The 24,125-nt window shown below is 38.5% G+C and overlaps 2 protein-coding genes across 5 annotated transcripts in view; one reads left to right on the top strand and one right to left on the bottom strand.

Annotated features, from left to right (window-relative positions):
- Positions 1-3,088, top strand: part of nlrp3l (NACHT, LRR and PYD domains-containing protein 3-like) — an 11,346-nt gene extending 8,258 nt beyond the window's left edge. For both annotated transcript variants that reach the window (XM_082173510.1, XM_082173511.1), the window contains 3 exons: positions 161-430; positions 852-1,414; positions 1,669-3,088. In XM_082173510.1, the coding sequence (XP_082029636.1) occupies positions 161-430; positions 852-1,092 (511 nt within the window). In that variant the 3' untranslated portion in view covers positions 1,093-1,414; positions 1,669-3,088. The remainder of the gene's footprint in view (positions 1-160; positions 431-851; positions 1,415-1,668) is intronic.
- epc1b (enhancer of polycomb homolog 1 b) lies at positions 3,068-24,125 on the bottom strand. Of its 3 annotated transcripts, XM_082173500.1 has the most exons (16): positions 23,779-24,125; positions 22,898-22,982; positions 14,419-14,578; positions 13,353-13,498; positions 13,052-13,087; positions 11,647-11,853; positions 11,417-11,565; positions 10,928-11,072; positions 10,562-10,720; positions 10,390-10,479; positions 10,118-10,266; positions 9,109-9,473; positions 8,660-8,781; positions 8,015-8,147; positions 7,584-7,929; positions 3,068-4,344 (listed from the first exon to the last, which is right to left on the bottom strand). In XM_082173500.1, exons 2-16 carry the CDS (start codon positions 22,964-22,966, stop codon positions 4,272-4,274), a joined length of 2,349 nt encoding a protein of 782 aa, XP_082029626.1. In that variant the 5' UTR covers positions 22,967-22,982; positions 23,779-24,125; the 3' UTR covers positions 3,068-4,271. The 3 variants fall into 3 exon arrangements, with proteins under 3 accessions (XP_082029626.1, XP_082029625.1, XP_082029624.1); XM_082173499.1 differs by lacking the exons at positions 22,898-22,982; positions 23,779-24,125 and adding an exon at positions 19,758-20,522; XM_082173498.1 differs by lacking the exons at positions 13,052-13,087; positions 22,898-22,982; positions 23,779-24,125 and adding an exon at positions 19,758-20,520.

The raw sequence follows: 24,125 nt of genomic DNA, 5'->3' as shown, positions 1-24,125 counted from the left end.
TGATTAATGCTGACGATGCAAATAATGACTGGTGCCCAACAGACGCTCAATTGATCATAATACATTTAAAAAATCACATAAAGTTATTCTAAGAAAGGACTTGTTGGTTTACAGACACAACAACAACATCAATACCATTCTTTTTTTCTTTTTTGTATAGCATCCACATACATCCACTGTGTGAAGACCTAGTCCTAGGAGCATCTTTGCAATCACTCAGTCTAGCCTTTCCAAAAGCAGGTCTAATCGACATCGACTGGACCAGACTTTCTCAGACAATTCACAGAGGAGATTCAGATGCATGGTTGTCTTTTCTCATTTCTTTATCTAAACTGAAAAAGATTGGAATGAGAGTGGACTGTTTAAGTGAGATGTGGTCTGTTTGGACCCTCCAAATCATCCAGAACTGCTCCAGTCTAACAGAACTCAAGTAAGAAAAATATATGAAATCACCTTCTGTCTAACAATTTGTCTGTTATTAGGAACTGTGTAGACCACATTTAAAGGGGTAGTACATCAAAAAAGGAAAAAATCTGTCATTTATTTTGACTTGCTCTCATGTTGTGCCAAACCTGCAATTTTTTTCTTCTTCTGAGGAACACAAAAGAAGTCATTTTAAAAAATGGAGGCCATTGACTTCCATTGTATGAACAAAAAATACAATGGAATTCAGTGTGAATGAAACTTTGTGTTCTGCAGAAGAAAGTCAGTCATACAGGTTAGGAATGACACGGCCCTCATCCATTTAAATCTCTATGGAATTTTTCAAATGAATGTGTGAAAAAGAAAGTATAAAATATGGACCCTAAAAACAAAATCATTTTATCTGTAAAATGTGTATCCACATCTAGGGTACAAGCTTGCTTTTTACTGGAGGAAGGAATCAAGATCTTGCAGAGGTCACGCACAAGACCAGCCTGTATTATGACAGTTCAGGGGTTTGTATTTTTTGTATTGGTTTATCATCATACATTATGCATCAGTAAATATCTTTTCTGTTTAATTTCATGGAGACTAGAGCTTTCAACCTTTAAAAAGGACACAAAACACCATAAAAGTATGACTTATGCATATTCAATGTCTTCCACATGATACCTTTTTGTGAGAAACAAACCAAAAGTTTGAGAATTGCTATTCATAGATTTATTTTTCTTTACATTATCCCTAGATCTCCTGGTTCATTAGCAGTCAATAACAACTTAAATGTGGGTCTGTTTCTCACACAAGTAATTGTTAAAGCAGTTTGTCAGGTTTGTTAAAGACTCTGTAGTGATGCTGTGCTTTGTGCTTTCTGATGAAGGCTCATATGCAATAAACAGTCTAAAAAAGGCACACAATATGAGGACCGCAGATGCAACCGGGAGGTGAAGATTCATCTGAATTCTCAGGGCTTTTCTATGGAGACTTTGCAAAAGTAAGTTATGACTAATATTGAAAACTAAGAATGCACCAGTAATGAGATGCACCAATGATGAGAACTATAATATGACAATTTTTTTTATGATTTATACAATTCCATAATGTTGTATATTAAATGTACAAGTTTTCAGTGCAATAGTATATGATCATTGTGTGCAGTGTGGATCTTAACATACTGGTCGGCTTTGTATATAGACATATTTCTACATGATTTATCATGTGTTTTATCTCTTGTCTCTCTCCATTAAGGCGCTGGTTTTGGAACTAATGGCACAGCTTGATAACTAGGAGAAAACTGCTATAGCAGCATCTTTACCTAGAGCTGTGAGTGGGAATAAAGACGTCAACCAAATATATCTAAAAATCTTTTAGGTGCATGTAATAGTAATAGTCATGTGTCAATGTATTTGTATATTGCGTTTCACAATACATATTGTTTCAAAGCAGCTTTACAGAGTTTTATGATGTTGATGTTTAATTGTCTAATTAACCGTTTAGAGCTGAATGATAGTATAGTTTATATGTGAAGACAATATTTGAGATTTGCTTTATAGTATATCGTGTAACCATGTGAGAGTATGTATGCATGCAGAAAAAAATGTATATTATAGTATATGGGGTTTTAATTTACATGGAGACATGGAGAATTATGAATCTGTCAGGTTTTGTACAATTTATAATAATTTGGTGTATTGACAAGCCTATTTACTAGTATTTGATGTTGTTTATCACTGCCACAGATAAATGACTGGTTTTAAGATTTTAGATTAGCAGATCTATTCTGCCAAGACCAAATACTTTAAAGGGATATTCACCCAAAAATTAAAATTCTGTCATCATTTCCTCACCCTCAAGTTGTTCCAAACCTGTATGAATTTCTTTCTTCTGCTGAACACAAAATAAGATATTTTAAAGAATATGTGTAACCAAATAGTTGTTGGGCCCCATAGACTTCCATAGAATGAAAAAGAAAATACTATGGAAGTCAATGGGGTCAATGCTTGGTTACCGACATTGTTCAAAATATCTTCTTTTGTGTTCAGCAGAAGAAATAAATTCATACATGTCTGGAACATCATTTTCATTTAAATAGTCAAAAAAAGAGGTTGAATGTCAAGACCAAGTTGTTGGTTGACAGACTGACAATAACCAGTTATATTTTATGATAGTCTAGCTGTCGCTTTAATTGATACCGATTCTGTTTGTGTGTGTTTGTTGTGTGTGTAGTATCTGGATAATATCAGTGTCAAGACCCACCTCCACCTTTGAAATCACTCGACCTCAACTTTCCACACTCAGAGCTAATCAGCATTGACTGGCTAAAACTTTTTCAGATATTTCATGAAAGGAGTTCCACAGACATTAAACTTAATTTTAGTAACTCTTATTACTGATATATTTGAAGAGTCTTAGAATCTGTAATCTAATAAAACATGAAAATGGTCCTTTATGTTGTTCCAAAACCTGTGTGACTCTTTGATTAAGGCTAATGTAATTAATAAAGGGGACTTGACAATCATATTTTCCCTGTATTGAATTCTACATAAAACTGCATGTGTTTGATGTGTCAACTGTATGCGTCAACTGCAAGAGAAAGAGCTGTAATTGTTCATAGAAAATCTGAAATAAATAAAAATGACAGACAGAATTGTGCTGGTCAAACACTTAATGCCCTGGGTTTATTAAACATTTTTTGTCATATAAGTTTTTTTTTTTTAAATTCATTCTTCCAGGTGGGACTAAAAAACACCTCAAAGATAGATGATGCCATTGGAACGGGCATTCAGATTGTGGTACATACAAACAACAACTACGAGTAGCCTTGTGAGGTACCGTCCTCTTCACAGAAGAGAGCTCATGCTGGCCCCACAGGAAGGGTGCCACCATGAAGTCTTACAGGAAACAAAACGTCCCTTTTTTGTTCGTTTTCCTTATTTTCATATAAAGTGGAATGATGATGATGATGATAAAGAAACATACTGAGATGTCACTGTAGTCCTCTCCCTTATGAACTACTGTTACACACGAATAACAGACAGGGGACGTACAATCAGTCATCAAAAACAGAGGTAATAAAAATAAACCCATTTTTTAAGTTTCACAAACCCCAAATGAAAAAGGGTCTCTCAGATTCCAGGAAAAGAAAGAAAGACTCAGAAAACATACAAAAGCAGCATTGATTAAAAAAAAAATTAACAAAAAAAATAGTGCTTGAGTGGAGTGGGAGCAGCCACATGAGAGAGAGAGAGAGAGAGAGAGAGACAGATGAACCCCTGCTGCTTTTCCAACAAGAGATGTTCACATACAATGGCTTTACCTACACACACACACAAACCCAGGAGGTTACAGTGTAGTAAAAAAATTAAGATTTTAAGGGGGGAAAAAACAAAAATAAACAAAACAAAACTGTAAACACCTCACAATAAATAGATAAAACAGCAGGTTTTGCACCATGCATGTGACACATACATTCAGATACAGTCTCACAAACACTTGAACATTCACAATCTCCGACACACACGCACAAACTGCACACACGCTACGAAAATCGCAGTTTTTTTCTGATTTTTTTCCCAAGTGCAAAACATCACAAATGAACGATTTCTGTATTCAAGTAATGTTATATACAAGGGGGTGTATTACAAATATGTATGTACATAGAATATTTTCAATATTTCATAATTTACAGATGTTGATATTTTAACAGTAACAAAATTGAGGAAAAACAAAAAAAGATGAGCATTGCAATTAAGTCCCAACGGCTGCCACGGAAACAGCGTCGCTACGATGCATAGCACCTAAAGGAGACGCCTCGATTGAGAGGTGGTGTGTGAACGGCTGAGGGGGCGGGGCTACGTGACCTCCATGGCAACTGTGTTGTCTGTTAGACTGTTTAACGGCGGTTTCTCTTGATCGTGATTTTCCCTGCAAGACAAAACTCGATTTAATCAAGAGATCATGTGACTTCAAATTAAACCTATTACTTTAGTCTAGTAAATCACACACACAAAAAAAAAAAACAGCCTTTTTCCACCTTAGAAACATTGCTAAGCTACGTAATATGCTATCAGTTTCTGATGCAGAAAAGTTAGTTCATGCATTCATGACCTCGAGACTGGATTACTGTAATGCTTTATTAGCTGGTTGCCCTGCATCCTCAATAAACAAGCTACAGTTAGTCCAAAATGCCGCCGCTAGAGTTCTTACGAGATCAAGAAAATATGATCATATAACACCGATTTTATCATCACTGCATTGGTTACCTATAAAGCTCCGTATTAATTATAAGATATTGCTACTGACTTACAAAGCCCTAAACGGCTTAGCTCCAGTCTATTTAACGGATCTTCTATCGCCCTATAATCCATCGCGCTCTTTAAGATCACTAAATTCAAGGCTTTTGGTCATACCTAGGATATCCAGAACCACCAAAGGAGGGAGAGCATTTTCAATAGTCTTCCTGATACTGTTCGTTGCTCAGACTCGCTCTCCCAGTTTAAAACTAGATTAAAGTCGCATCTCTTCAGGCAGGCATTCATATAATCCCACAGTTCAAACTACAATCCGTCCTCTAGCTCAGGAGTTCCCAAACTTTTTCGTTCTAGGACCCACCTAGACAAGTATAATCAATCTCAAGACCCACTTGCACTGGTGCTACCAACTTCATCAGTTGGTCGCACCAGCATGATTTGGTCGCACATTTTTTTTTTCTACATGCAATGGGATTAATCAATGCATGCTTGATGGTCTTAATCTGCATTCCCTAGTTTTGCACTGATGTAAAAAGACTGACAGTGACAAGCCTTCATGTTAGCAAAATATTTTAAACTTTTAACTCTTAAAAAAACATGTATGTTCTTTAATGTTTGATTATAATTTTACCGTCTTCACATAGGGATGGGAAATTATAAGATTTTATCAATAATAATAATGCCACTGACGATTCTGATTATCGATCCGATTCCGATTCTCGATTCTCTTATCGATTCTTGATAGCACTGTGTGGAAAAATTTAGTCATATGGTTTTCAAAAAAAACCAAGGGGTTTTATTTATTTTAAAGCTTAAGCTTGAGTAAGCAAACTGTACTTTTAATGTAATTTATGTAATAAATAGAACTTTATTGTAAAGTGTTACTGATTCAAACGTCTCCTGAGTTCACTGTTGGAAAGATCAGTTGTCCATTCATTAAAATGAATCGTTCAAAGGAGTCATTAGTTCGCGAATTGGACGTGTCGTGCGCGTTGTGTGATCATCCCAGCAGTTAGGACATAGACATCCAAGATTTGTGTCAACACAGAAAACATTTCATCACTGGATAGTTTTTTTCGTTTAATTAAAGTGTTGTTTTATGTCAGCTGAATGTCTGGGACGCTTTTCAGAGAAGATAAGGCAACAACTTATTTAGCACAATTCACACCCAGCTGTAATTGAGGAAGAAAAAAAAAATCTCCGAATGCTCCACATGAAACTTGGGTCTTCCGACCTTTTACCACCGTGTCGATTTATTTTGATTAATATGTGCGAGGGAGAGAGAGCAAGACAGCGCTTAGTTTGGAGACGGTGAAGTCTTTTTTACACTTTCGCCTGGCTCCGAAGAGAGAGAGAGCGCGCGCGACCGAGTAACGTTACTCTCTCTGCTCGTTCTTTCAGTTAAACATGCACCCTGTCACGCGCAGCAGTTCATCTACATTACTCAGCGATCAAATAACACTTTGGCGGGCGCTAAAACTCATAGTCGTTTGGTCATTAATCGGACTGGTTTTGTTTCACTCATTGTAACGTAAATTTAGCTGCAGCTAAGTGCCTTTGTGCGACCCACCTTTTCTCACTGTGTGACCCACAAGTGGTTCGCGACCCACAGTTTGAAAACCACTGCTCTAGCTCATAAATGCCAGAGGAGAACTGGCCCCCGACTGAGCCTGGGTTCTCCCAAGGTTTTTTTTCTCCATTAGGTCACCTGATGGAGTTTTAGGACACCATTAGGTCACTTGATGGAGTTTTTCGGTTCCTTGCCACTGTTGCCTTTGGCTTGCTCAGTTGGGGATATTTTGGGGATATTTAATTTAATTTTATCAATCAATAAATTCCTCTTGAAACAAACTTTGTTATATTATTTTAATTTAATACTGTGAAGCTGCTTTGATACAATCTGTATTGTGAAAAGCGCTATACAAATAAACTTGACTTGACTTAATGTGGGAACACTTTTATTGTGTCCAACAACAAACGTTGAGGTTCCATCGTAGTAGTTTTGTGCGCGCGTGAACATCATGTCAACGTACAACACAAAGTACCCCACGCTGGAAACACTTAACGTAACGCGTAAATGCGCGTAACTGACGTAAATCAAACAAGCGAAATAACACATTAGTGGACCGGAGGGAATAATATGGAATTTTTTCCTAGCACAAAATAAATTCAAACACTTTCAAGGACCTGTATCTATGCATGTTTATTTTCCAGGGCCTTAATTTTTTTTCCCAGATTCACAAATTTTCAAGGACCCGTGGGAACCCTGACTAACAGTTACTAAAAAAAAAATTCTCAACAACGTAAATTACACAGCCATTTTTGAAGCACTTGTGTTCAGTTTTTAAAACATAAGTAACTACAGTAGTCAACATTTGAAGTGGATCAAAAAAGTTCATCAAAGTTGTCCAAAGATAAGAACGGGTATTGTTCAAAATCCATGTATGACTTCAAGGTTTTGATCCACTGCAAATGTTGACTACTGTAGAAAAGACAGCTTGGGGTGTGAGTGTGTAATTTAATTCGTAGAACAAAACGTTTAAGTATTGTCAGCTTGTGTTCACCACAGGCTTCATTTTACTAAAAAAAAAAAAAAAAAAAAAAAAAAAGAAAGAAAGGGAAAAACACCATTATAAAAACCCCATAGGAAAATCCTGAGGGAAACAGCAGCAAATTAGACTTCCGGGTTCTGACGTCATACCTGTAGCACTCTAAAGTCATTATTAAAACCCTAATCTATTTATTTCAAATTTTCCAAGCAATTTATAATAAAAAAAAAACTCCCTTTGCAATTTAATAATTGCACTAAGCCATATCACTATTTGAGTTTTATTTTCTATTAGCCTAATTTCGCAGCCCTACTTTTAATTTCCATTTCATCAGGAATATCCCTTTGATGCCACAGATTCTCACCTGGGCCCCATGTCGAGTGTAGTTGACCCTGCGGTGACCTTTGGGATGGGTCTGTTGGCGTTGACAGCGAGTTTTAGGGCAGAGGCGGGAACGGTGAGCTGTCGCTGGAACTGCCGCACACTCAAAGTTCCTGCTGGTGACGGCACGCTCACTCTCACGGCCCCGCCCACCAGCGCTTGGCCAGGGGCGGGGCCAGCTGTGCTGACGTGATGATTGGCCGAGGAGGTTCCGTTGTTAGTGGTGGTGGTGGCAGCAGCGGGAGAGGGGGATGAGGTGAAGGTAGGGCTGGCAGATGGAAGGATGGACGACACTGCAGAGCTTGTGTGATGTAAGCCCTTACAGACGCCTGCGAGTCAAAATGAAAGTTCCAGAGTCAAAAATAAACCATTATATTATATATAAAGTGAAAGTGTACAGTTTAAAAGACCAACCTGAGGCTGAGACGACTCCATTGACACCAACTCCCTCTTCTTTACTCTTCAGCGCCATCAGCTGGTCAGAAGTCACCAATGCAGAGGCAGCAAACTGAGCACTGGCAGCGTCTATCGTCTTTGACACCAAACTCTGAGATGGGGGGGGGGGAAATACATTTGAAAATGATAAAACAGCAGCTCTGGTGTATCCATTAAAGATATTTTCCATGTTTTTATGTGATCAACAAATGATGATTTTCAATTACAAGAAACAGCAGCATTAACCCATTTCCTGTTATTTAAGGCCAATGTAATAAAACGTGTAGTGTAAAATGTTATGAATGTACATTCATTTTTTGTTTTACAAATGAAAAAAACCTTGATTTATAACTAGATTCACTGTTAACTGCGGAAACATGTCCATTTTGGGAAAAAGAGTAAAGCGTCTTCAAACAGCATTGCATTTGTAGTGCAAACTAATGACAACAATAGAAGAATGTATTCTCATGACTATTTAGCCGAAACAGAAGTCTTAAAACATTGTCCCACGTAAAGAGGACAACCATACAATCAAAATCAGTAAGCCCATCAACAAATTCATATTCATATCAACATGCAGTGACAGGACATGAGGCACTAGAGACACTGTCACAGAAGGCTGACCTGGGGGTTGTTGGTGACGGCTGTGCTGCCGGCCCGCTGCTGTAGTTGGACCTGTTCAAGCTGCTGTTTCTGCATCAGTGCGAGATGCTCCTGGTGCTGCTGGTACTGCTCAGGGGTGAAAGCTGCAGGAGCACACAGAGAACCGATCAGTGACGTCACATCCAGGACAGCACAAGAAATGCAAAAATAGTTAAGTGAGAATATTGACGTTAGGGCTGCACAATTAATCGCAATGAAACCACACGTGGTTCAGCAAAGGCTGTGGTTATTTTATGCACGGCTTGTCAGTAAATGCTGCTCCATCTGAACACCAGAGGGCGCTCTCAGAGTGGTTTACAACCCACCTTTTAAAAGCAACTTTATAACTTGTTACAAAACTTTTTCTGCCTTGATAAAGCAAATCTGAGATTAGCAGCTCCACACAAACGGTATGGCAACAGTGGACTCACCCGGTGTGGGTGGAGGGGGAGGTGGTCTGGTGTAGGAGGCGGGGCCTCTCTGCGTCTGAAGCGTGCTGATTGGGCGGATGAGGAAGCCGCGGCGAGGTCTGCGTGCGGACCAGTGCTCGGGATTGTCAGGATCGTCTGGCGGTGCCGTCCGAGGCTTGAAATGCCTCCAGCGACAGGCTTTGATATTGAGCAGGACTTGTGTGAGGTCAGGTGAAGTGGAGGAGGGGGCAGAGGTATCTGTGCTGGTGTGTGAGGTATCCATGCTGGGCTGCTGCGTGGGAGACAACGATGGGAATGCGGGGGAATCCGGGTCCAGCCCATGATACACAGTATCCAATTCTGAATGGGCTCGGTCTAATAAAACCCTACAAACAGATGGGAGAAAGACATTTAGCTTGCAGATTGAATGTGGTTTAAATATTTCATGTTATATTTATATATATATACACAATTCATTTGTACTACCTTCATTTCTATTAATTTGCACATATATATGCAGTTAACTGCAGCAATATGACAATGTTCACATTTGATTAAGTGTTAAATTCAAATTCTCAGTAAATGTTAACATGCGATTAAGAACAAATTTACAGAATTAAATCACAAATATTAATTGGTGAGATCCAATGAAATTACAAATTAACTGTCATACAATTTAATCATTCAAATTATACTAATTAAATTGCAAATTATAAATAATGATAATACATATTTTAATTAAACTGTAGTTTCCCAGCAAATTTAAAACACAATTAACTGAAATTATATTATCTTCATATGTGCTTAATTGTAATTTAATTTGTATTATCTTTGAGGACCTTTGACAGCAAATAATAATTTGTGATTTCATTCAATTAATTTAAGTGCAAATGAACTGAAATATACATCATATAAAAGTTCTCAAAGGATGAGAATACAAATGAACTGAACTGCACTTACTCATAACAAAAATATTTGCTGAGATAATACTAAGTAACTGTAGTTCTGTAAGATAAGGGGCTCAACTCACCTGCCCCCTCTGCCCACTCGTCGCCGTGCCAACCCCAGGCATCTCCGCGGGACCGTGAGCATGGTGAGAGAATAGCGATACCGCACATCTGCTACCCCGCCCTCGGCAGGGTCTGACCAGGGCCAACCGGACACGAGTCCCGGACGTACCTTTGACAAAAAATAGAGAATCATTTACTAAAACTATTTGGCCTAGGCTGGAGCCTCACACTGAATGAGAGAGTATACTTTTTTTGCTCCAATTCATGCATGTTAAGATGCATCACAACGTACAGCTTGATATTGACAGCCTGTTCTCCTCCTGAACCCAAACACACCATCTGGATCGTTCTCCTCCTCGACTTCTGAAGAACCAGAGAGCATCTGAGGAAATAAAAAGGAGAATGTTAAACCAAGAGAAAGCAGAAAAGGATTCCCATGAACCTCTGTGATTTAACACGTGTACCTGTGAGAAGGGTTCATCGTCTGAGCTGGGAAAGTCATACTGATTGAGGTCTTTAGTGTTAAAGACTGCCGGGCCTGAGTGAACAGAGCCTGCAAACGGCAGTGGCTTTGCCTTCTTCTCATACTTTCGTTTCTGCCGCACAACCTCTGGCTTATCCATCTATAGCCGAACATTAGAAATACACACAATGTTTATTCAATAACTATCACTAAATAATTCTGTTGTACTGGACAAAAATGGGAATACACAGAAATATTGAGAGATAATTTAGCAGAAGCAAAATGCAACAGTTGCACAGAATGTGTTTATACCATAAGGGGAAGCCAGCTTGCCCAGATAAACATAGCTCTGAGTGTGTGTGTGTACCTTGATTTTGTAGTCCCGGTCATGTTCTGTGTGTCTGTACTGGTTGCTGTTTGTGATTGGGATCAGAGGGATGACTGGTTTCTCCAAAGCTCTCTGAGCCAAAACCTCTGCCATCACCTCCCCTCCAAAATCAGCCATATTGTTCCTACACACACACATATCATGAGCTCAAACAATACACACTCCAGGGATAACCAATCTGTAATACCACGGTTTCCAAAACAAGGAATTTCTGTGAATTTTCCCAAGTGTCTGTGACAACTGGAATTTAAATGTAATACTTTTGAAAGCAATTTTAGGCACCAATCAAATATTTTAGAGCTAAATATAAGAATTACAAACATGATAAAATATATTTACTATAGAAATGTAATAGATTTTTCTACGTCTGTACAGCACTCAAACTTCCTGTTCTTGATATTTCCAGGTTGAACATGATCACAAGACTCCGGGACCACAAATGAGAAGGTGTATGACGTTTGCGTGTACCTCTTCTCTACGATCTCCAGCGTGAGGTGCAGCAGCTCTCTTTTGCTCTTCTCTCGTCTCTTGATCATCTCCAGGATGGTGACGGCCCGGCTCAGGTCCCTACGCAGCTTCAGCATTTTCTCGTAAGAAGCTTCGTCGTTCTTACGATTCTGTAGAGGAAGAAAACTTGTAAATCTTTTCTCTTGTTATTCCATAAGCAGAGTCACTTCCTTGTGTGTTTTTCCTCTTACCTTTCGGGTCTGCATCTTCTCCGTTCTGCGCCTGAAGGCCACGTAGGGGTCACTGGTGCTGGAGCCGTCACGCTTCTCCTGTTTGACAACAGGGATGAAAGAGCCGCTCTGACACGCTTTCCTCTTCCTGCTCCAGTACTCGTACACCTCCTTTATCAGCTCATCATCCTCCTTCAACAAGAGTTTGGCCTCCTGCAGAGACACCGGCTGAGAGAAAGAATGTTTCTAATTTAGCTTCTTATCAAGATAACAGGCTAATGAACATTAATACCATTAGTAGTGGTCAAAAGACTGTCATGGCTGTTGGTGTAGAAGCTAATATAGGTATCATTGTTCTTGCCTTAAACTGACCTTAACAAACGATTCCAATGCATGTCAAGTTCAATTATTCATTCAATGTTAGTCAATTAAATCAGCAGAATTCAAAGCAATAAATCAAAATATTTGGGATCAGTAAGATTTTTTTAGATAAATTAATACTTTTATTCAGCAAGGATGCATTAAATTGATCAAAAGTGAATTTTTTTTGCATATGTCTTTACTATAAAAAAAAAAAACGAACTTTTTATTCAAAGAAACCTGATTTTTGTTATATGGTTTCCACAAATGTTAAGCAGCACAACAGTAAATCAGCATATAGGAATGAATTCTGAAGGATCATGTGACACTGAAGACTGGAGTAATGGTGCTGACAATTCAGCTTTGCCATCATATGTATAATAAATAAATAAATATTAAAATGAGCTATTTTTAATTGTAAAATTTCACAATATTACTGTTATTGCTGTATTTTTTAATCAAATAAATGCAGTCTTGGTGAACACAAGAGACTTTCAAAAACAAAAATCTGACCAACCCCAAAATCTTTGAACGGCAGTGAGACTTGGATTCTCAGAAAACATGCACATGATCAGCTACACAACGGTGAGATGTGGTGACAAGTACGGTGGGCTGATATCCCTATTGATGAGCCATGACTCGGTTCAAACAATAATAGTTAAAAATTCATTCTCTATACAATTAAACAGGTGGTGTGTTGTCCATTCACAAGGCTGACAATCAGAATTAACTAATACTGCTGATCAACTGACCTGGCTCATACATCAGCCCATGAATAATCATTAGCTCTACTGGGCTTACAGTTTTACCCATAAATCAGCTGCAGAACAAGCATGCCCTTACAGAAACACTAGTGCAGTCTAGGGAACAGTTCGTGCATTCAAACATAAATTTTATATGCTTATTAACAAGAAACAAGCACACACTTTATTTTCCTCAAACAAGCAAAACATGTTACAGCTACACTCTTGAACACAAAGCAGTCTTGTGGTCAAAGCATATCACTAGCAACGCCAAGGTCATGGGTTTAATTCCAAGGCAATGCATAAACTGATAAAACGTATACCTTCATTGCAATGCAAGTCACTTTGGATAAAAGCATCTGTCAAATGAATAAACATGCAAATGTGAAAATGTTTTGATTATATGAAAAGCAATTCGCTATTTTTATTGTATTATTGTGATTTTTCAGAATCCATAAAAACTTTGTCATGACCAGTAATCAAATAAAATCCATCTGAAGGGTCTCTGAAATTTAACTCTTGAGCACAGATCACGACCCTTAAATGGGCTCAAGATCAAAACCACAATTGAAAAAAAAGATATCTACAGTTCTGACTATTCCCAGTTCTGCCCGTCTCTGGTACCTGCTGTCCGCTGCCTTTCTCCAGCCGGTCGATCATCTCTTCAAACTGCAGGGCCCCTACGTCCATCTTCTTCTTCAGCTTATTTACAAATGCCTCATCCTCAGAGTCCAGGTCATAATCTGGCTGTTCTGTGTCCAGACTGAACGCTGTATGTAGCAAGAGTAGATTGCAGAAAGTGGAAAAGAACAACAAGAGTCAAAACAGTTTTAATGTGAATCAAAACCACAATAATCCAAGTTTGACTGCAGGTAAACAAACAAACCACGTAGTCATTTAAGGTGCAATGTGTAATTTCTGAGCCTTTAGTGGCATCAAATTGAATTGCAATATGTTTGAGGACCAGCATGGCTATGTTTACATTTAAAATTGTGACTTTAACTTGTGCGCAAAATTAGACTTTCGCATAAAACAGCAAATAAAGCAGTGTTTCCATCCCATGTATTCAAGAGAACAAAATCATCACTTCCTGGGAAATTGGTGTAAAATATCTATAATAAAAATGGAAGTTGCTACAATCAGGGAAGCCACTGTCTCTCTTACTTCCTACATCATAAATTACTTCTTCCGTCTCAATTGAGCACACAAGATTGATATGTTTTTATGCATATTTTAAGCATATCTTGGCATTTCCATCAAGTGTTTTTTTTTTTTTAAATGTGATATTCCAAAATGTGCATTAAAATAGGTGGATGGTAACATAGATACTGACTCCAACTATCATGAGTTTGGGGCAATTTGTTTGTCTGAACCAAATGATCAAGGTTTGGCTGGTTAGGCTTGTAAACTCCTGGTAGAAAACAAACTACACACTCCGTACAGCATCTTTCTCCATTGACGGCCATTCAAAAGTAGCTGTGTATTCAGACACAATAATAATCAGTGTTTCACCATTGCTCAAGTCTGTTTTGAAGGGCTCTTGCAAAATGGATTTATTTTATTTCCTCTCTGCTGCCTTTCATGTCACAGCTGAGTAAAGTCAGCAGTAAAAGGCATGAAGGACACATAAACCTCAAGCCCTCAATCTGAATGTGAGATATTTGTTCTGGGTAAAGGCTGAATGACTCACGCTGTATGTGAATGAGCTGTTTAGGCATCCTGAAGTCCCCCGGATAGAGGGACTCATAGTATGCGATGTTGCTCTCAGCCTCTGGGACGGGAATCACCATGTTGTCTCTCTTCTCCCCGTACACCTGCTGAGCAGAGATCGCCCGCTGGAGATGGTGTTCCTACATAAACACACACAGACACAGACAAGATTTAATTAAGTTGCAAGTGCAATTTAATGTGGGGTTTGGCTGATTGACAAGTCATGTGACTAAATGCTGAGATTATCGATCATAAACAGACTCCACTTTAAGATATTGTTTGGAGTTTCACACTCAACGTATAGGCAGCATATAGGACCGGACTTTAACCACACCAGCAACTTTTTCCACCCAGACCTGCTGCTGTCTGCGTTTCCATCGCAGTCTAAAGTATTGTGAAGATTAGCCAAATTAGTCCGGTAACGTAGGACTGCGCACGACTTTCCAATTCTCACTGGATTTCGTCCTCCACATTTAAGGCCTTAATAAAGCCTGAACCTCATTGTTGATTCGAATAGCAAACAACACACTTGCACACACCGCAGCAAACATTTAAAAATGGTGGTTGAAATAAAATGCTGCGTGGAGTCAACCAATCAAAATGCTGCGTGAACTCAACCAATCAGCATGTTCAGTGCCCAAGATATTTTTTGTTTACACACATTAAGGTTTTCAACTAAAAGAAAAGATCAAGTTATAAAATGTAAGCTTGTTGTGCATATTTGCTAATAAGCATGTTCAGAAATGGTGACAAAAACGTAATGATTGAAAAATAACACCATTCTCATTCAACTTAATTTAAATAAAAGAATATCTTTTTTTTTTATGAGCCCAAATATTCAAATTGAATCTTTTTGAAAAATGCCCATCCCTAATCTCAAAACACAGTGGCCAGATGAGAAGTCGAAGTCTTCAACAGTCAAACAGCACAGCACACTATCAGCACAATAAAAAAAATGTATAAATTCTGGGCAGACACCAAAAATTCTGAATGCATTTAGCCGAAAACCTAAACTAAATAATAAATGAATTAAATTAAAACTCAATGATCAACACTCAAATAGCTATTGCACATTAGGCAGTTTTTATTTTAACTTTTTAATAACAATTGTATCTACTCCAGTTTGTTGGTGAAATGTAAACATTTAGGCTAAATGACATTAAACTGTAATAACTTGTTTTCATGAACAACTCAGGCCATTCAAACATAGCCTGCATTAAATAATGAAGACCTCACTAACAGGTTAAGTAAAAATAATTAATATAGGTCTATTTACAGTGCATATTTAGAAAAATGCAAGAGTTATTTTCTCTAGCTACAGGTCACAAATCAGTTTATGGACACTATAGCTTTCTTGAGGTAATTGTAGAGTTAAGGGACATCACCTACAAACAGTTTTATTGATGTCTTTCCAAGAGGAAACACTGATTGAGCATTTACATGAAACAGGATTCACTTTGTTCTAATATATCTTTCAACATACCTTCTGGTATCCATGTTTATTTCGTGCTGTTTGATTGTTTAAGTTTTTAACACCATGGTAGCATCACAGCTATTTAAAATGGCAAACACAAGGTCAATATCACAATCAATAAAATTAATAATTATATAAAACGCTGTATTAAAAAGCGCTAAAATGACATTTATTGTTTGAACTTAAAAGTTGAAGCTCTGCTTCATACTAAAAGTAACAAAGCTTTTTGTGATTGTTGGATGGCAGGTGCGCTACAAATGTTTAGTGAAGTTCATCAACAGAAAACAGCACAGAACATACGATTTTAGATTTTTCAGATTAAAACGGAGAAATTAATATCGCCAATCCAAAGCTAGCATCAACACAGCTGACATGTTTAACTGTTGTAGCTTGTCCACGTTGTGTGCACAAAACAGACGTTTAATTAGTGCTCCTCCGACGGCACATTTTGACTGTTCAGCATCTGTTTCAGTCACTGATTTCCCTGAATTTTGATGCATCCCCACTAAAAACATCAACTGAACTAATCGACTGCTGTGGCCCATCCTTAGTTCCCACCAATGCAAGGAAACCATTGACACCGCAGAGCTGGATCTGTCAGATGCAAACCGAACCCAAACATTGGCATGCCAGTACAAAAAAACTGCACATGCTCCAATCTCAGCAGACGGCAAGACACCGACCTCACTAAACATTGTTTTTTTCTCAAATATACATTCACTTACAAGATAGCGAACACTGACCTCTAACAAACTAAACTGGTCAACAAAAAGGTTTAGTGATTTTTTTTTTGTACATATGAAATCATTCTAATACGCTGATTGGTTATTTTATCAATGAAAACAGTTTGGGATGAAACATTTTTGTGGAAACTATCTCTGAAGAACAGCATTTATTTGAAATATAATTATTTTGTAACTTTATAAATGTCTTTACTGTAACTTTAATCAATTTAATGCATATTTGTTGAATAAGGTAATTTATATTATTTTTTTTATTTTTTTTAAGATCTTACCCCAAAGTTTTAAATGGTAATGTAAAACAAACTTAATGTATAACCATAACCTGGCATAAAAAAAGCATGAATGAAACCTTGGATGTCTGATTACATTCCATTACCAACCTATACCTATAATGTAATTTTAAGATACTGTGACTGCACTGCGTGTATTACTAGCACAGATGTAAACATAATAAACGTTAGGCTACTGGAACTCTTATTTATCTTACCTGATTAACGAAATATCTAACGGTACCTTACAGTGACTTTCATAGAAGTTGTTGAGAAAGCCTGACACTTAAACTTCAAACAGGGATCCCAACTTTTGAGTTCAGCTTTGAGTGAGAATTATTCATGTGGGAAAATAATTCATAAGCTTGCGATTCAATATCGATTAATTTGGACACATGCATGGATATATAATAGGCTACACTTAATTAAATCGAAAATCTCTCAACTAACAAACTTTACAGGGAATTATTAGACGTTAAAATGAACAACTGATTTGTATACAATTGCATATGAGTCTGTTTTTAATAAAAAATATAATGAATACGTAATTTAGCGCATAATTTCTGCAAAACGCTCCTCTCTAGAGCACATTTTTCTAGCTAATTATAGAGTTTATGGACACTGAGATGAGATGATTAGTTCACATGCGCTCCTGCTTCGCTTGAACTCAGGCGGCTACAACAATCTGTCACGACACATTAAAGAGTGCCAAAACAGTTTTATCGTTTAAATTTCGTAATAATATGAACATAATTTGAAAGCTAAGACTTTGTTTCATACCAAAATTAATCTGCACTCTCTTGTCTGTCAGCACATTGTGTTTTTCACAGCGTGAGAACTTTGTCAATAACATAGTCTCACGCTGAATGTGCCAGTGGACCCCCGGACAGCCCTCTAGCTCTGCCACAGCATCAAGGGTTTCCACAAAAAGCATCACAACTGTTCTTAACATTGAGAATAAGAAATATTTCTTGAGCACCAAATCAGCAGATAAGAATAATTTCTGAAGGATTGTGTGACACTGAAGTCTGGAGTAATGATGCTGAAAATTCAGCTTTGCCATCACAGAAATATATTATACAGTAACACAATAAGGTTTCATTTGCTAACATTAATTAACGTATTAACGAACTAACCATGAAAAATACATTTTCTACTGTATTTGTTAGGCTTTGTTCACTGTTCTTGTTTGTTCATGGTAGTTCACAGTGCAAACTAATGTTAGCAAATACAACTTTTGATTTTAATTATGTATTAGTAAATGTTGAAATTAACAATAACAAAGAATAATAAGTGATGTAGAAGTGCAGTTCATTATAAGATCATGTTAACTAATGTAATTAACTAATGAAACTATTCAAATAGAAAAGTTTTTAAATTGAAATATTTCACAGTATTGGCATTTTTACAAAAAAATAAATAATAAATGCAGCCTTGAGGAGCATAAGAGACTTCTTTCCAAAAAATGCATTATTCTTAAATATTCCAACCGTTTTGACCACATCGCCTTCTTGATATAATCCAGTGATAAAAATCCACAGACAAACCACTAATGTTGGTCCCTGATACCCCATTATTATGAGCATATAAAACAGTCAGTGGGACAGCAGCACATACACTTGTCTGTCGTCTCACACCAAACACCATAACATGAACAGTCTTGACACCTGTCCCAGAGTGCTGAGGTTAACACCAACGTCTAGCATTTTAACACATTCACTTATAGACCGACATGTTTACTACATGCATATTATTTCCCCCAGCACATTTGCACGCATTAATAGATCAGTGTGTAAAATGTGAATCATTCTCATTCAAGATTTGTAAATCAAAGATATGTGGAACAAGAACAACGTAGTTTAAAACATGTTGATTTATTTCTTTGATTTTATGCATTTAAAAAAATAAAAAATAAATCACAACTGAGAAACAGAAATACACAGACAAATGTCATGGGGGAAATAATTTAAGTTTAATGGATCCGACCTAAATATTTCCATATTAATAATTGCTGAAAGAGAAGACTGTTTCATTTGATGTGTATAACATTTACTTGTTATATGCTGATCTACAGAACAGATGAAATAGAGATGTCAAGAGCTTCAGGTGCCCCTGTGTTGAGAAAAGAAAACAAGGCCTCATGTGCGCCCCTGCCAAATGGATCACTGCATACACCTAAACAGACCGGTAGGGCCAGATATGCTTCCTCTGTCAATTCTGAGATGCATTCACTGATGCATTCACATTTCACATAAATGTAATTGCTTCTAAGCATACCTTCTTTTAGAACACATGCATTTAAAGAGAAATATATGCTTTCTTTGATATGACAGGTTTTCTGAGCAAAGCTTGTGGCTCTTAAGAAAAAAAAAAACATCTTTGCATGGACACTTTGACCTGTTCAAATATGAAACATTACTTCACTCATTGTTTTGCTGGTGTTAATTGGTGATTTCTGTTTAAGGGCGCAGAGATTGGCGCCCCCTTTGGATCAGTGCGCGTTACTGCACCTCCATGGAGCCCTAATATAATCAACAAAATGGCGGCTTTCCCCGTGATCACGTGACTCCTTTGTACTCCGTAACCCCTCTATCGGCAAAAATACTGCGTAGTAATCACCTCCGAGGTTATATTTGCAGAGAAAAACGTTTAATATATGGGTCCAATATACCAAACCTCGACCGTATCGTACCGTAGCTACAGATTTGATGCGTTTCTGCAGGAGAAATGGCGGCCATTTTGTGTACACTGGCGCAGAGAAGCAAGGGACGCGCCTCTGACAAGAAAAATGAAATTATTTCCAAAATACATGATTCGAAGCAATAAAACGTACCGATTCCTCCTCTTTCTCCATCCCCGTGGGCATCTGTGGTACTGCCCGGTTAATAGACGCATATTCGTGCAGATCGGGCAGGTCCTCGCAGCGGAAGACGGGTAGAGGCTTGGAAGCGTCCAGCGCCCGCGCCCGAAACGACAGTTTACTCATTTTTCTTTATATTTCGAGATGCAGCATAAATCTATCCGATCCCCTAATGTTCCCTACTAGTCCGATTAAAGTTCTCATGGATGATGCCGGTTCGGTGTCCAGCAGTGCACGGGTCACTCGGTGGAGGTGGCGGGGCGAGCAGAGGCGCGAGGCCGGGTGTCGGTCGCACTCTCTCGGTGTGTGTTTCCAACGCGCTCCGGTCCCTGATTCCAGGCTCAGTGCGCCATGGCCAACATGGCGGACATTAAAAACACTCTTTAACGGTTTGCTCGTGTTGGGCGGCCCAACCCCCCGTTCCCAGATCAGCCATTCCCACATGGGTTTACAACGCATGCGCCTGTGGCGCGTGGATCGAAGGGGGGAGGGAGTGAAAACCACTCCCATACCTTTTGCAAAGCGCGCCTCTTCAAAAACATTTATTTTTTGCCCGGTGTGCATTAGCATGATATATCATTTTAATTAATATTAGGGGGAAAAACGACGAAAAATTTTTGGCTGCTGGTTCTACTCAATCCATCTTGTAGTCAGCGACTACACATTGTAAAACAGGTGAGCGTGAGCTATGACAGTACATATTTTCACATTTATACACTAGCTATATTTTAGAGCATTTTGTTGCCTTCAAGTGTTGCATGCTGTATTGTTGTGTATTTGAAAAATAAACTTTGTTTTGACAAGGCAATTTCCCCAACTTACCCAGCTACATAAGTTTTTCTGCTGTAATTCTTTTTTATTACATTTATATAATTAATAATATATTCATATAACATTCATATACACGTAATGTCATAATATAACATTATAAATATCTTTACTATCCCTTTTGATCAGTTTGCTTAATAAAAGTATTCATTTCTTCTTTTTTAAAATACTGACCTCAAACTTTAGAATGGTAATGTGTGCATAAACTTGTATATTTATCTATGTGAGGACTAGTTTGAGTTTTAGACCATCAGAGTGTGGACAAAGAGTATAGTGGGGATTTTTTGGCTGGTCCTCACTTTCTGACACATAAAGGGCTGTTTGAGGGTTAAGACTTGGTTTTAGGGTTAAAGGCCAAGACCAAGCAGCAACCTCTTTTGAATCCAAAAGAGTCAATCCCATAGACCCCCCATGTTAAAATTTCCAACTTTACAGCAGAATTAATTTTTACAGCCTGGTACGAAAAGTGGTTTTGGTTTATATAGCTAATTTCACCCTTCATGACAACTGTGAGGGGGGTGAATTTTTTTATAACTCATCTGTTTAAATTAGTTAAAGTTTTGCATAATTAAGGGCGTGGCCACTTGAGTGACAGGTGGATTGCCGCTGCTGTCACTACTAGCCGTTTGTCTGCTGTCTGTTACCCGTCACGTCACTCCCGCCTTTTTGCCCATTTTCGGTTATCCGGGAGTGACGTGCAGTGACGCACTGCCAAGATAGCGACGTATGGCTCCGTCCACTTCGGGCTTCAAAAATGCTCTTCAGAAACCTACGGATGACGTCACGGACACTACGTCCATTGTTTTATACAGTTTATGGCCGAGAAACACCAAGCCGACAGTCTGGCAATCTCAGGCCATTTTTGAGCATCGGTTGGCTTCGTTTTTTCGTTGTGTTCTGCACCGCTGGCTCTAGTCGGACGCCGTCTGGGTTTTTTGGGCCGGTGTCGAACCGTTGGTGAGAGAGAGAGAACTCTGATTGGCTGTTCAGCATAGCGAGAATAAAAGCAAAAGTGAAAAAAGCAAGTAAAGACGGTACAGACAGAAGGCTGTTATAATTTTACATAATCTTGCCAGAGCTTTCGAATGCACAAATATTTTCATAATAACATGAGCCGACTGGATTGAAGAAAGTGATCAGCGTGATTGATTCGAAATGGTAAACAAGTGCTGCTTTGTTTACGGTTTGTATGTCTCCAGTCCTAATTTCAGTTTCCCCTTTTGAAATGACAAATATTGACTATTGATACTGCTGATATAGACAGATATTTACATACACGCTGGCACAGAACGCACATGCAAGTTGAAAGTCGCCTGTAGTCCTTTTGGTGTGTTCAAGCGCAGCTTTTTGGGTCAAGAGATCGAGACACAGCCGGTGTCGGCTCACAAAGATAAGCATACATGTGCGTCTGTTAAGCCATATATTTTTGACCAAATCAAAAAAGATGAAAAAGCAAAAATGTGAATATTTCAAATAATCCATTGCTAGTAAATTTGTTTTTATATACAAGTCTGATATAGAAGTTATTCATTCATACTTCTGAAGTGATATTACTTTTCTAGGCGTATGAACGTCTGGTTTGTGTTACTGACCTAATTTATGAGACCTATAGTTAAACCAAAAGTTAAACAGTAACAGTTAGCCTACATATTTGAAATGTGCTTTCCTTTGGTTTTACAAACTGAGAAATCATATTCTGTGGTTTATACTGTGGATGCGGAGCTCAATTTGTATTTGACTACAAACATTATTATTAAAGTACTACTTTTAAAATGATTTGACAGGTTTTGTTTGTGTTCCACTAAATCACTTGATTTTCACAGGGACATCAGGGAAGCAATGTAGCTTGAATCAAAGACATGTGAATCTTGTGTAAATGCTAGCCAAAGAAGATGACAAAGCCTAAATATGACTTGAAAAGGAGATTTATCCCCAGTGTTATCTTAGTGATGTTACAGCACAATCTAAAATACTATTCTCACGGGAAACGACGAAGACGTTAATGAGGTAATGAGAAGATCATGTTTCACTGCAAAAACATGCACCATTCCCCTTCTGTCTGCTAATGCAGTCCTATACTCTCCTTCATACATCCATGCACTTACACCATAATAAGACCACAACACATCAAGTAACAAGAAAAATATCCAGATTTATCAGCACGGAATTATAAAAATCCATGCATTAAGAACATATGATGTAACCACGTGTTTAGGTATTATCTGATTGAAATGTCAAAGATAAAGCACCTAAGATGACATGATCAATCGCAAGTGTAGTTTTACCTGTACTCCCAGAAGACTGTCATCGCCCACAGGGGACCCGTCTGACCCTCCAGAGGGGCAACAATCCATCCGGCACCGTACATCCCTGTCACACACATTGACATAATGAGCACTGACCATGACCAAGACCTCACTCTTGACCTCAAGGGTGAAGGTGTTGCCATCTCTGGGACAGCAGCCAAATTATGACATAAGTGCAAATGCACACAGCTTTCTTGTGCCAACAAAGGGGCAGTGCTGTGTGTTGTTTTTCCACATTAAATAAGACATCTGCAATAGCGCCACCATGCTAAAAGCCTGAACAATAACGCATTTTAGGTCGCTTCGCGCAAATCCATATGACCGTTCACAATTATGTCACTTCAAATCCGGATTTTACGTAAATGAACAACGGGCGCTCGCTCGTGCAACGAAGCTCGCGGAGCGGAAGAGAATGTAAAAGCTGCTCGGCTAACCGAGAGGGGGAAAAACATCTGACAGGACAAAAAAAACGAACCATGGCGAGCTTTTTAAGAGGATGACACGTAGACTCGCAGTTAATGTGCGGAGACGATGCGGCCATCCGCAGTCAAACCTTCTGCAGATATTTAACCTGCGCGAAAAGTGCTCCGTCTTTGTTTCAACCCACAAATACCTCGCGAGCGATTATAAAATTCCGACATTTGATCAAAGTGTGCAGTTATAAAGGAAGACCTAATTTAGGAAGATATTTTGAGTTTATTTTCCAGGCTGATGTGACACAATGATGTTAGGAATATGCTGACGCTCGCCTGCCAAGTTCACAGTTTGACTCGCTCATTCAATAACCCTTTATGTTATTAAAAATACATTAATCGATCAATCCACTTTAAACGGGAGGCAGGCATAAAGTCAAGACTTACCAGCTCTAGATCGAGAGATATCAACGGGTCTGTCCTGAATTTGCCACATTTCAATGTTTCAGACGGCATAACTGTGTAACGCATCAAGGTGGTGTTTGGCAAACAAACGGCACAGTCGTCAGACATACTGTCTCTCTCTCTCTCTCTTTCTCTCTCTCTCTCTCTCTCGCCTTTGCCTTCCGCTCGACACGGCGATTAGACAATCTCCTCGGTTAAACGAAGACAACGCAACCCCGTTAAGCGATCCGGCAGGGAAATGAAGGAGTTATTTGCGTCAGATTAAGGCTGTAAGCAGACCCCGGGGAGAGTCCGAGACTGCCACAGGGTTAATAACTTTGCAATGGCAG

The sequence above is a fragment of the Leuciscus leuciscus genome (assembly GCF_965113295.1).
Source record: "Leuciscus leuciscus genome assembly, chromosome: 6".
Lineage (NCBI taxonomy): Eukaryota > Metazoa > Chordata > Actinopteri > Cypriniformes > Leuciscidae > Leuciscus > Leuciscus leuciscus.
This window is presented reverse-complemented; position numbering and strand designations above follow the sequence as displayed.

Coding starts and splice junctions, on each gene's coding strand:
- epc1b (XM_082173499.1), bottom strand. CDS start 19,910: ATGAGTAAACTGTCGTTTCGGGCGCGGGCGCTGGACGCTTCCAAGCCT. Junction 13,088..13,352: donor AGAAAGGCAGCGGACAGCAG/GTACCAGAGACG, acceptor TTCATTTGACAG/ATGCTTTTATCCAAAGTGAC. Junction 8,782..9,108: donor TCCCCCTCCACCCACACCGG/GTGAGTCCACTG, acceptor GTGCTCCTGCAG/CTTTCACCCCTGAGCAGTAC.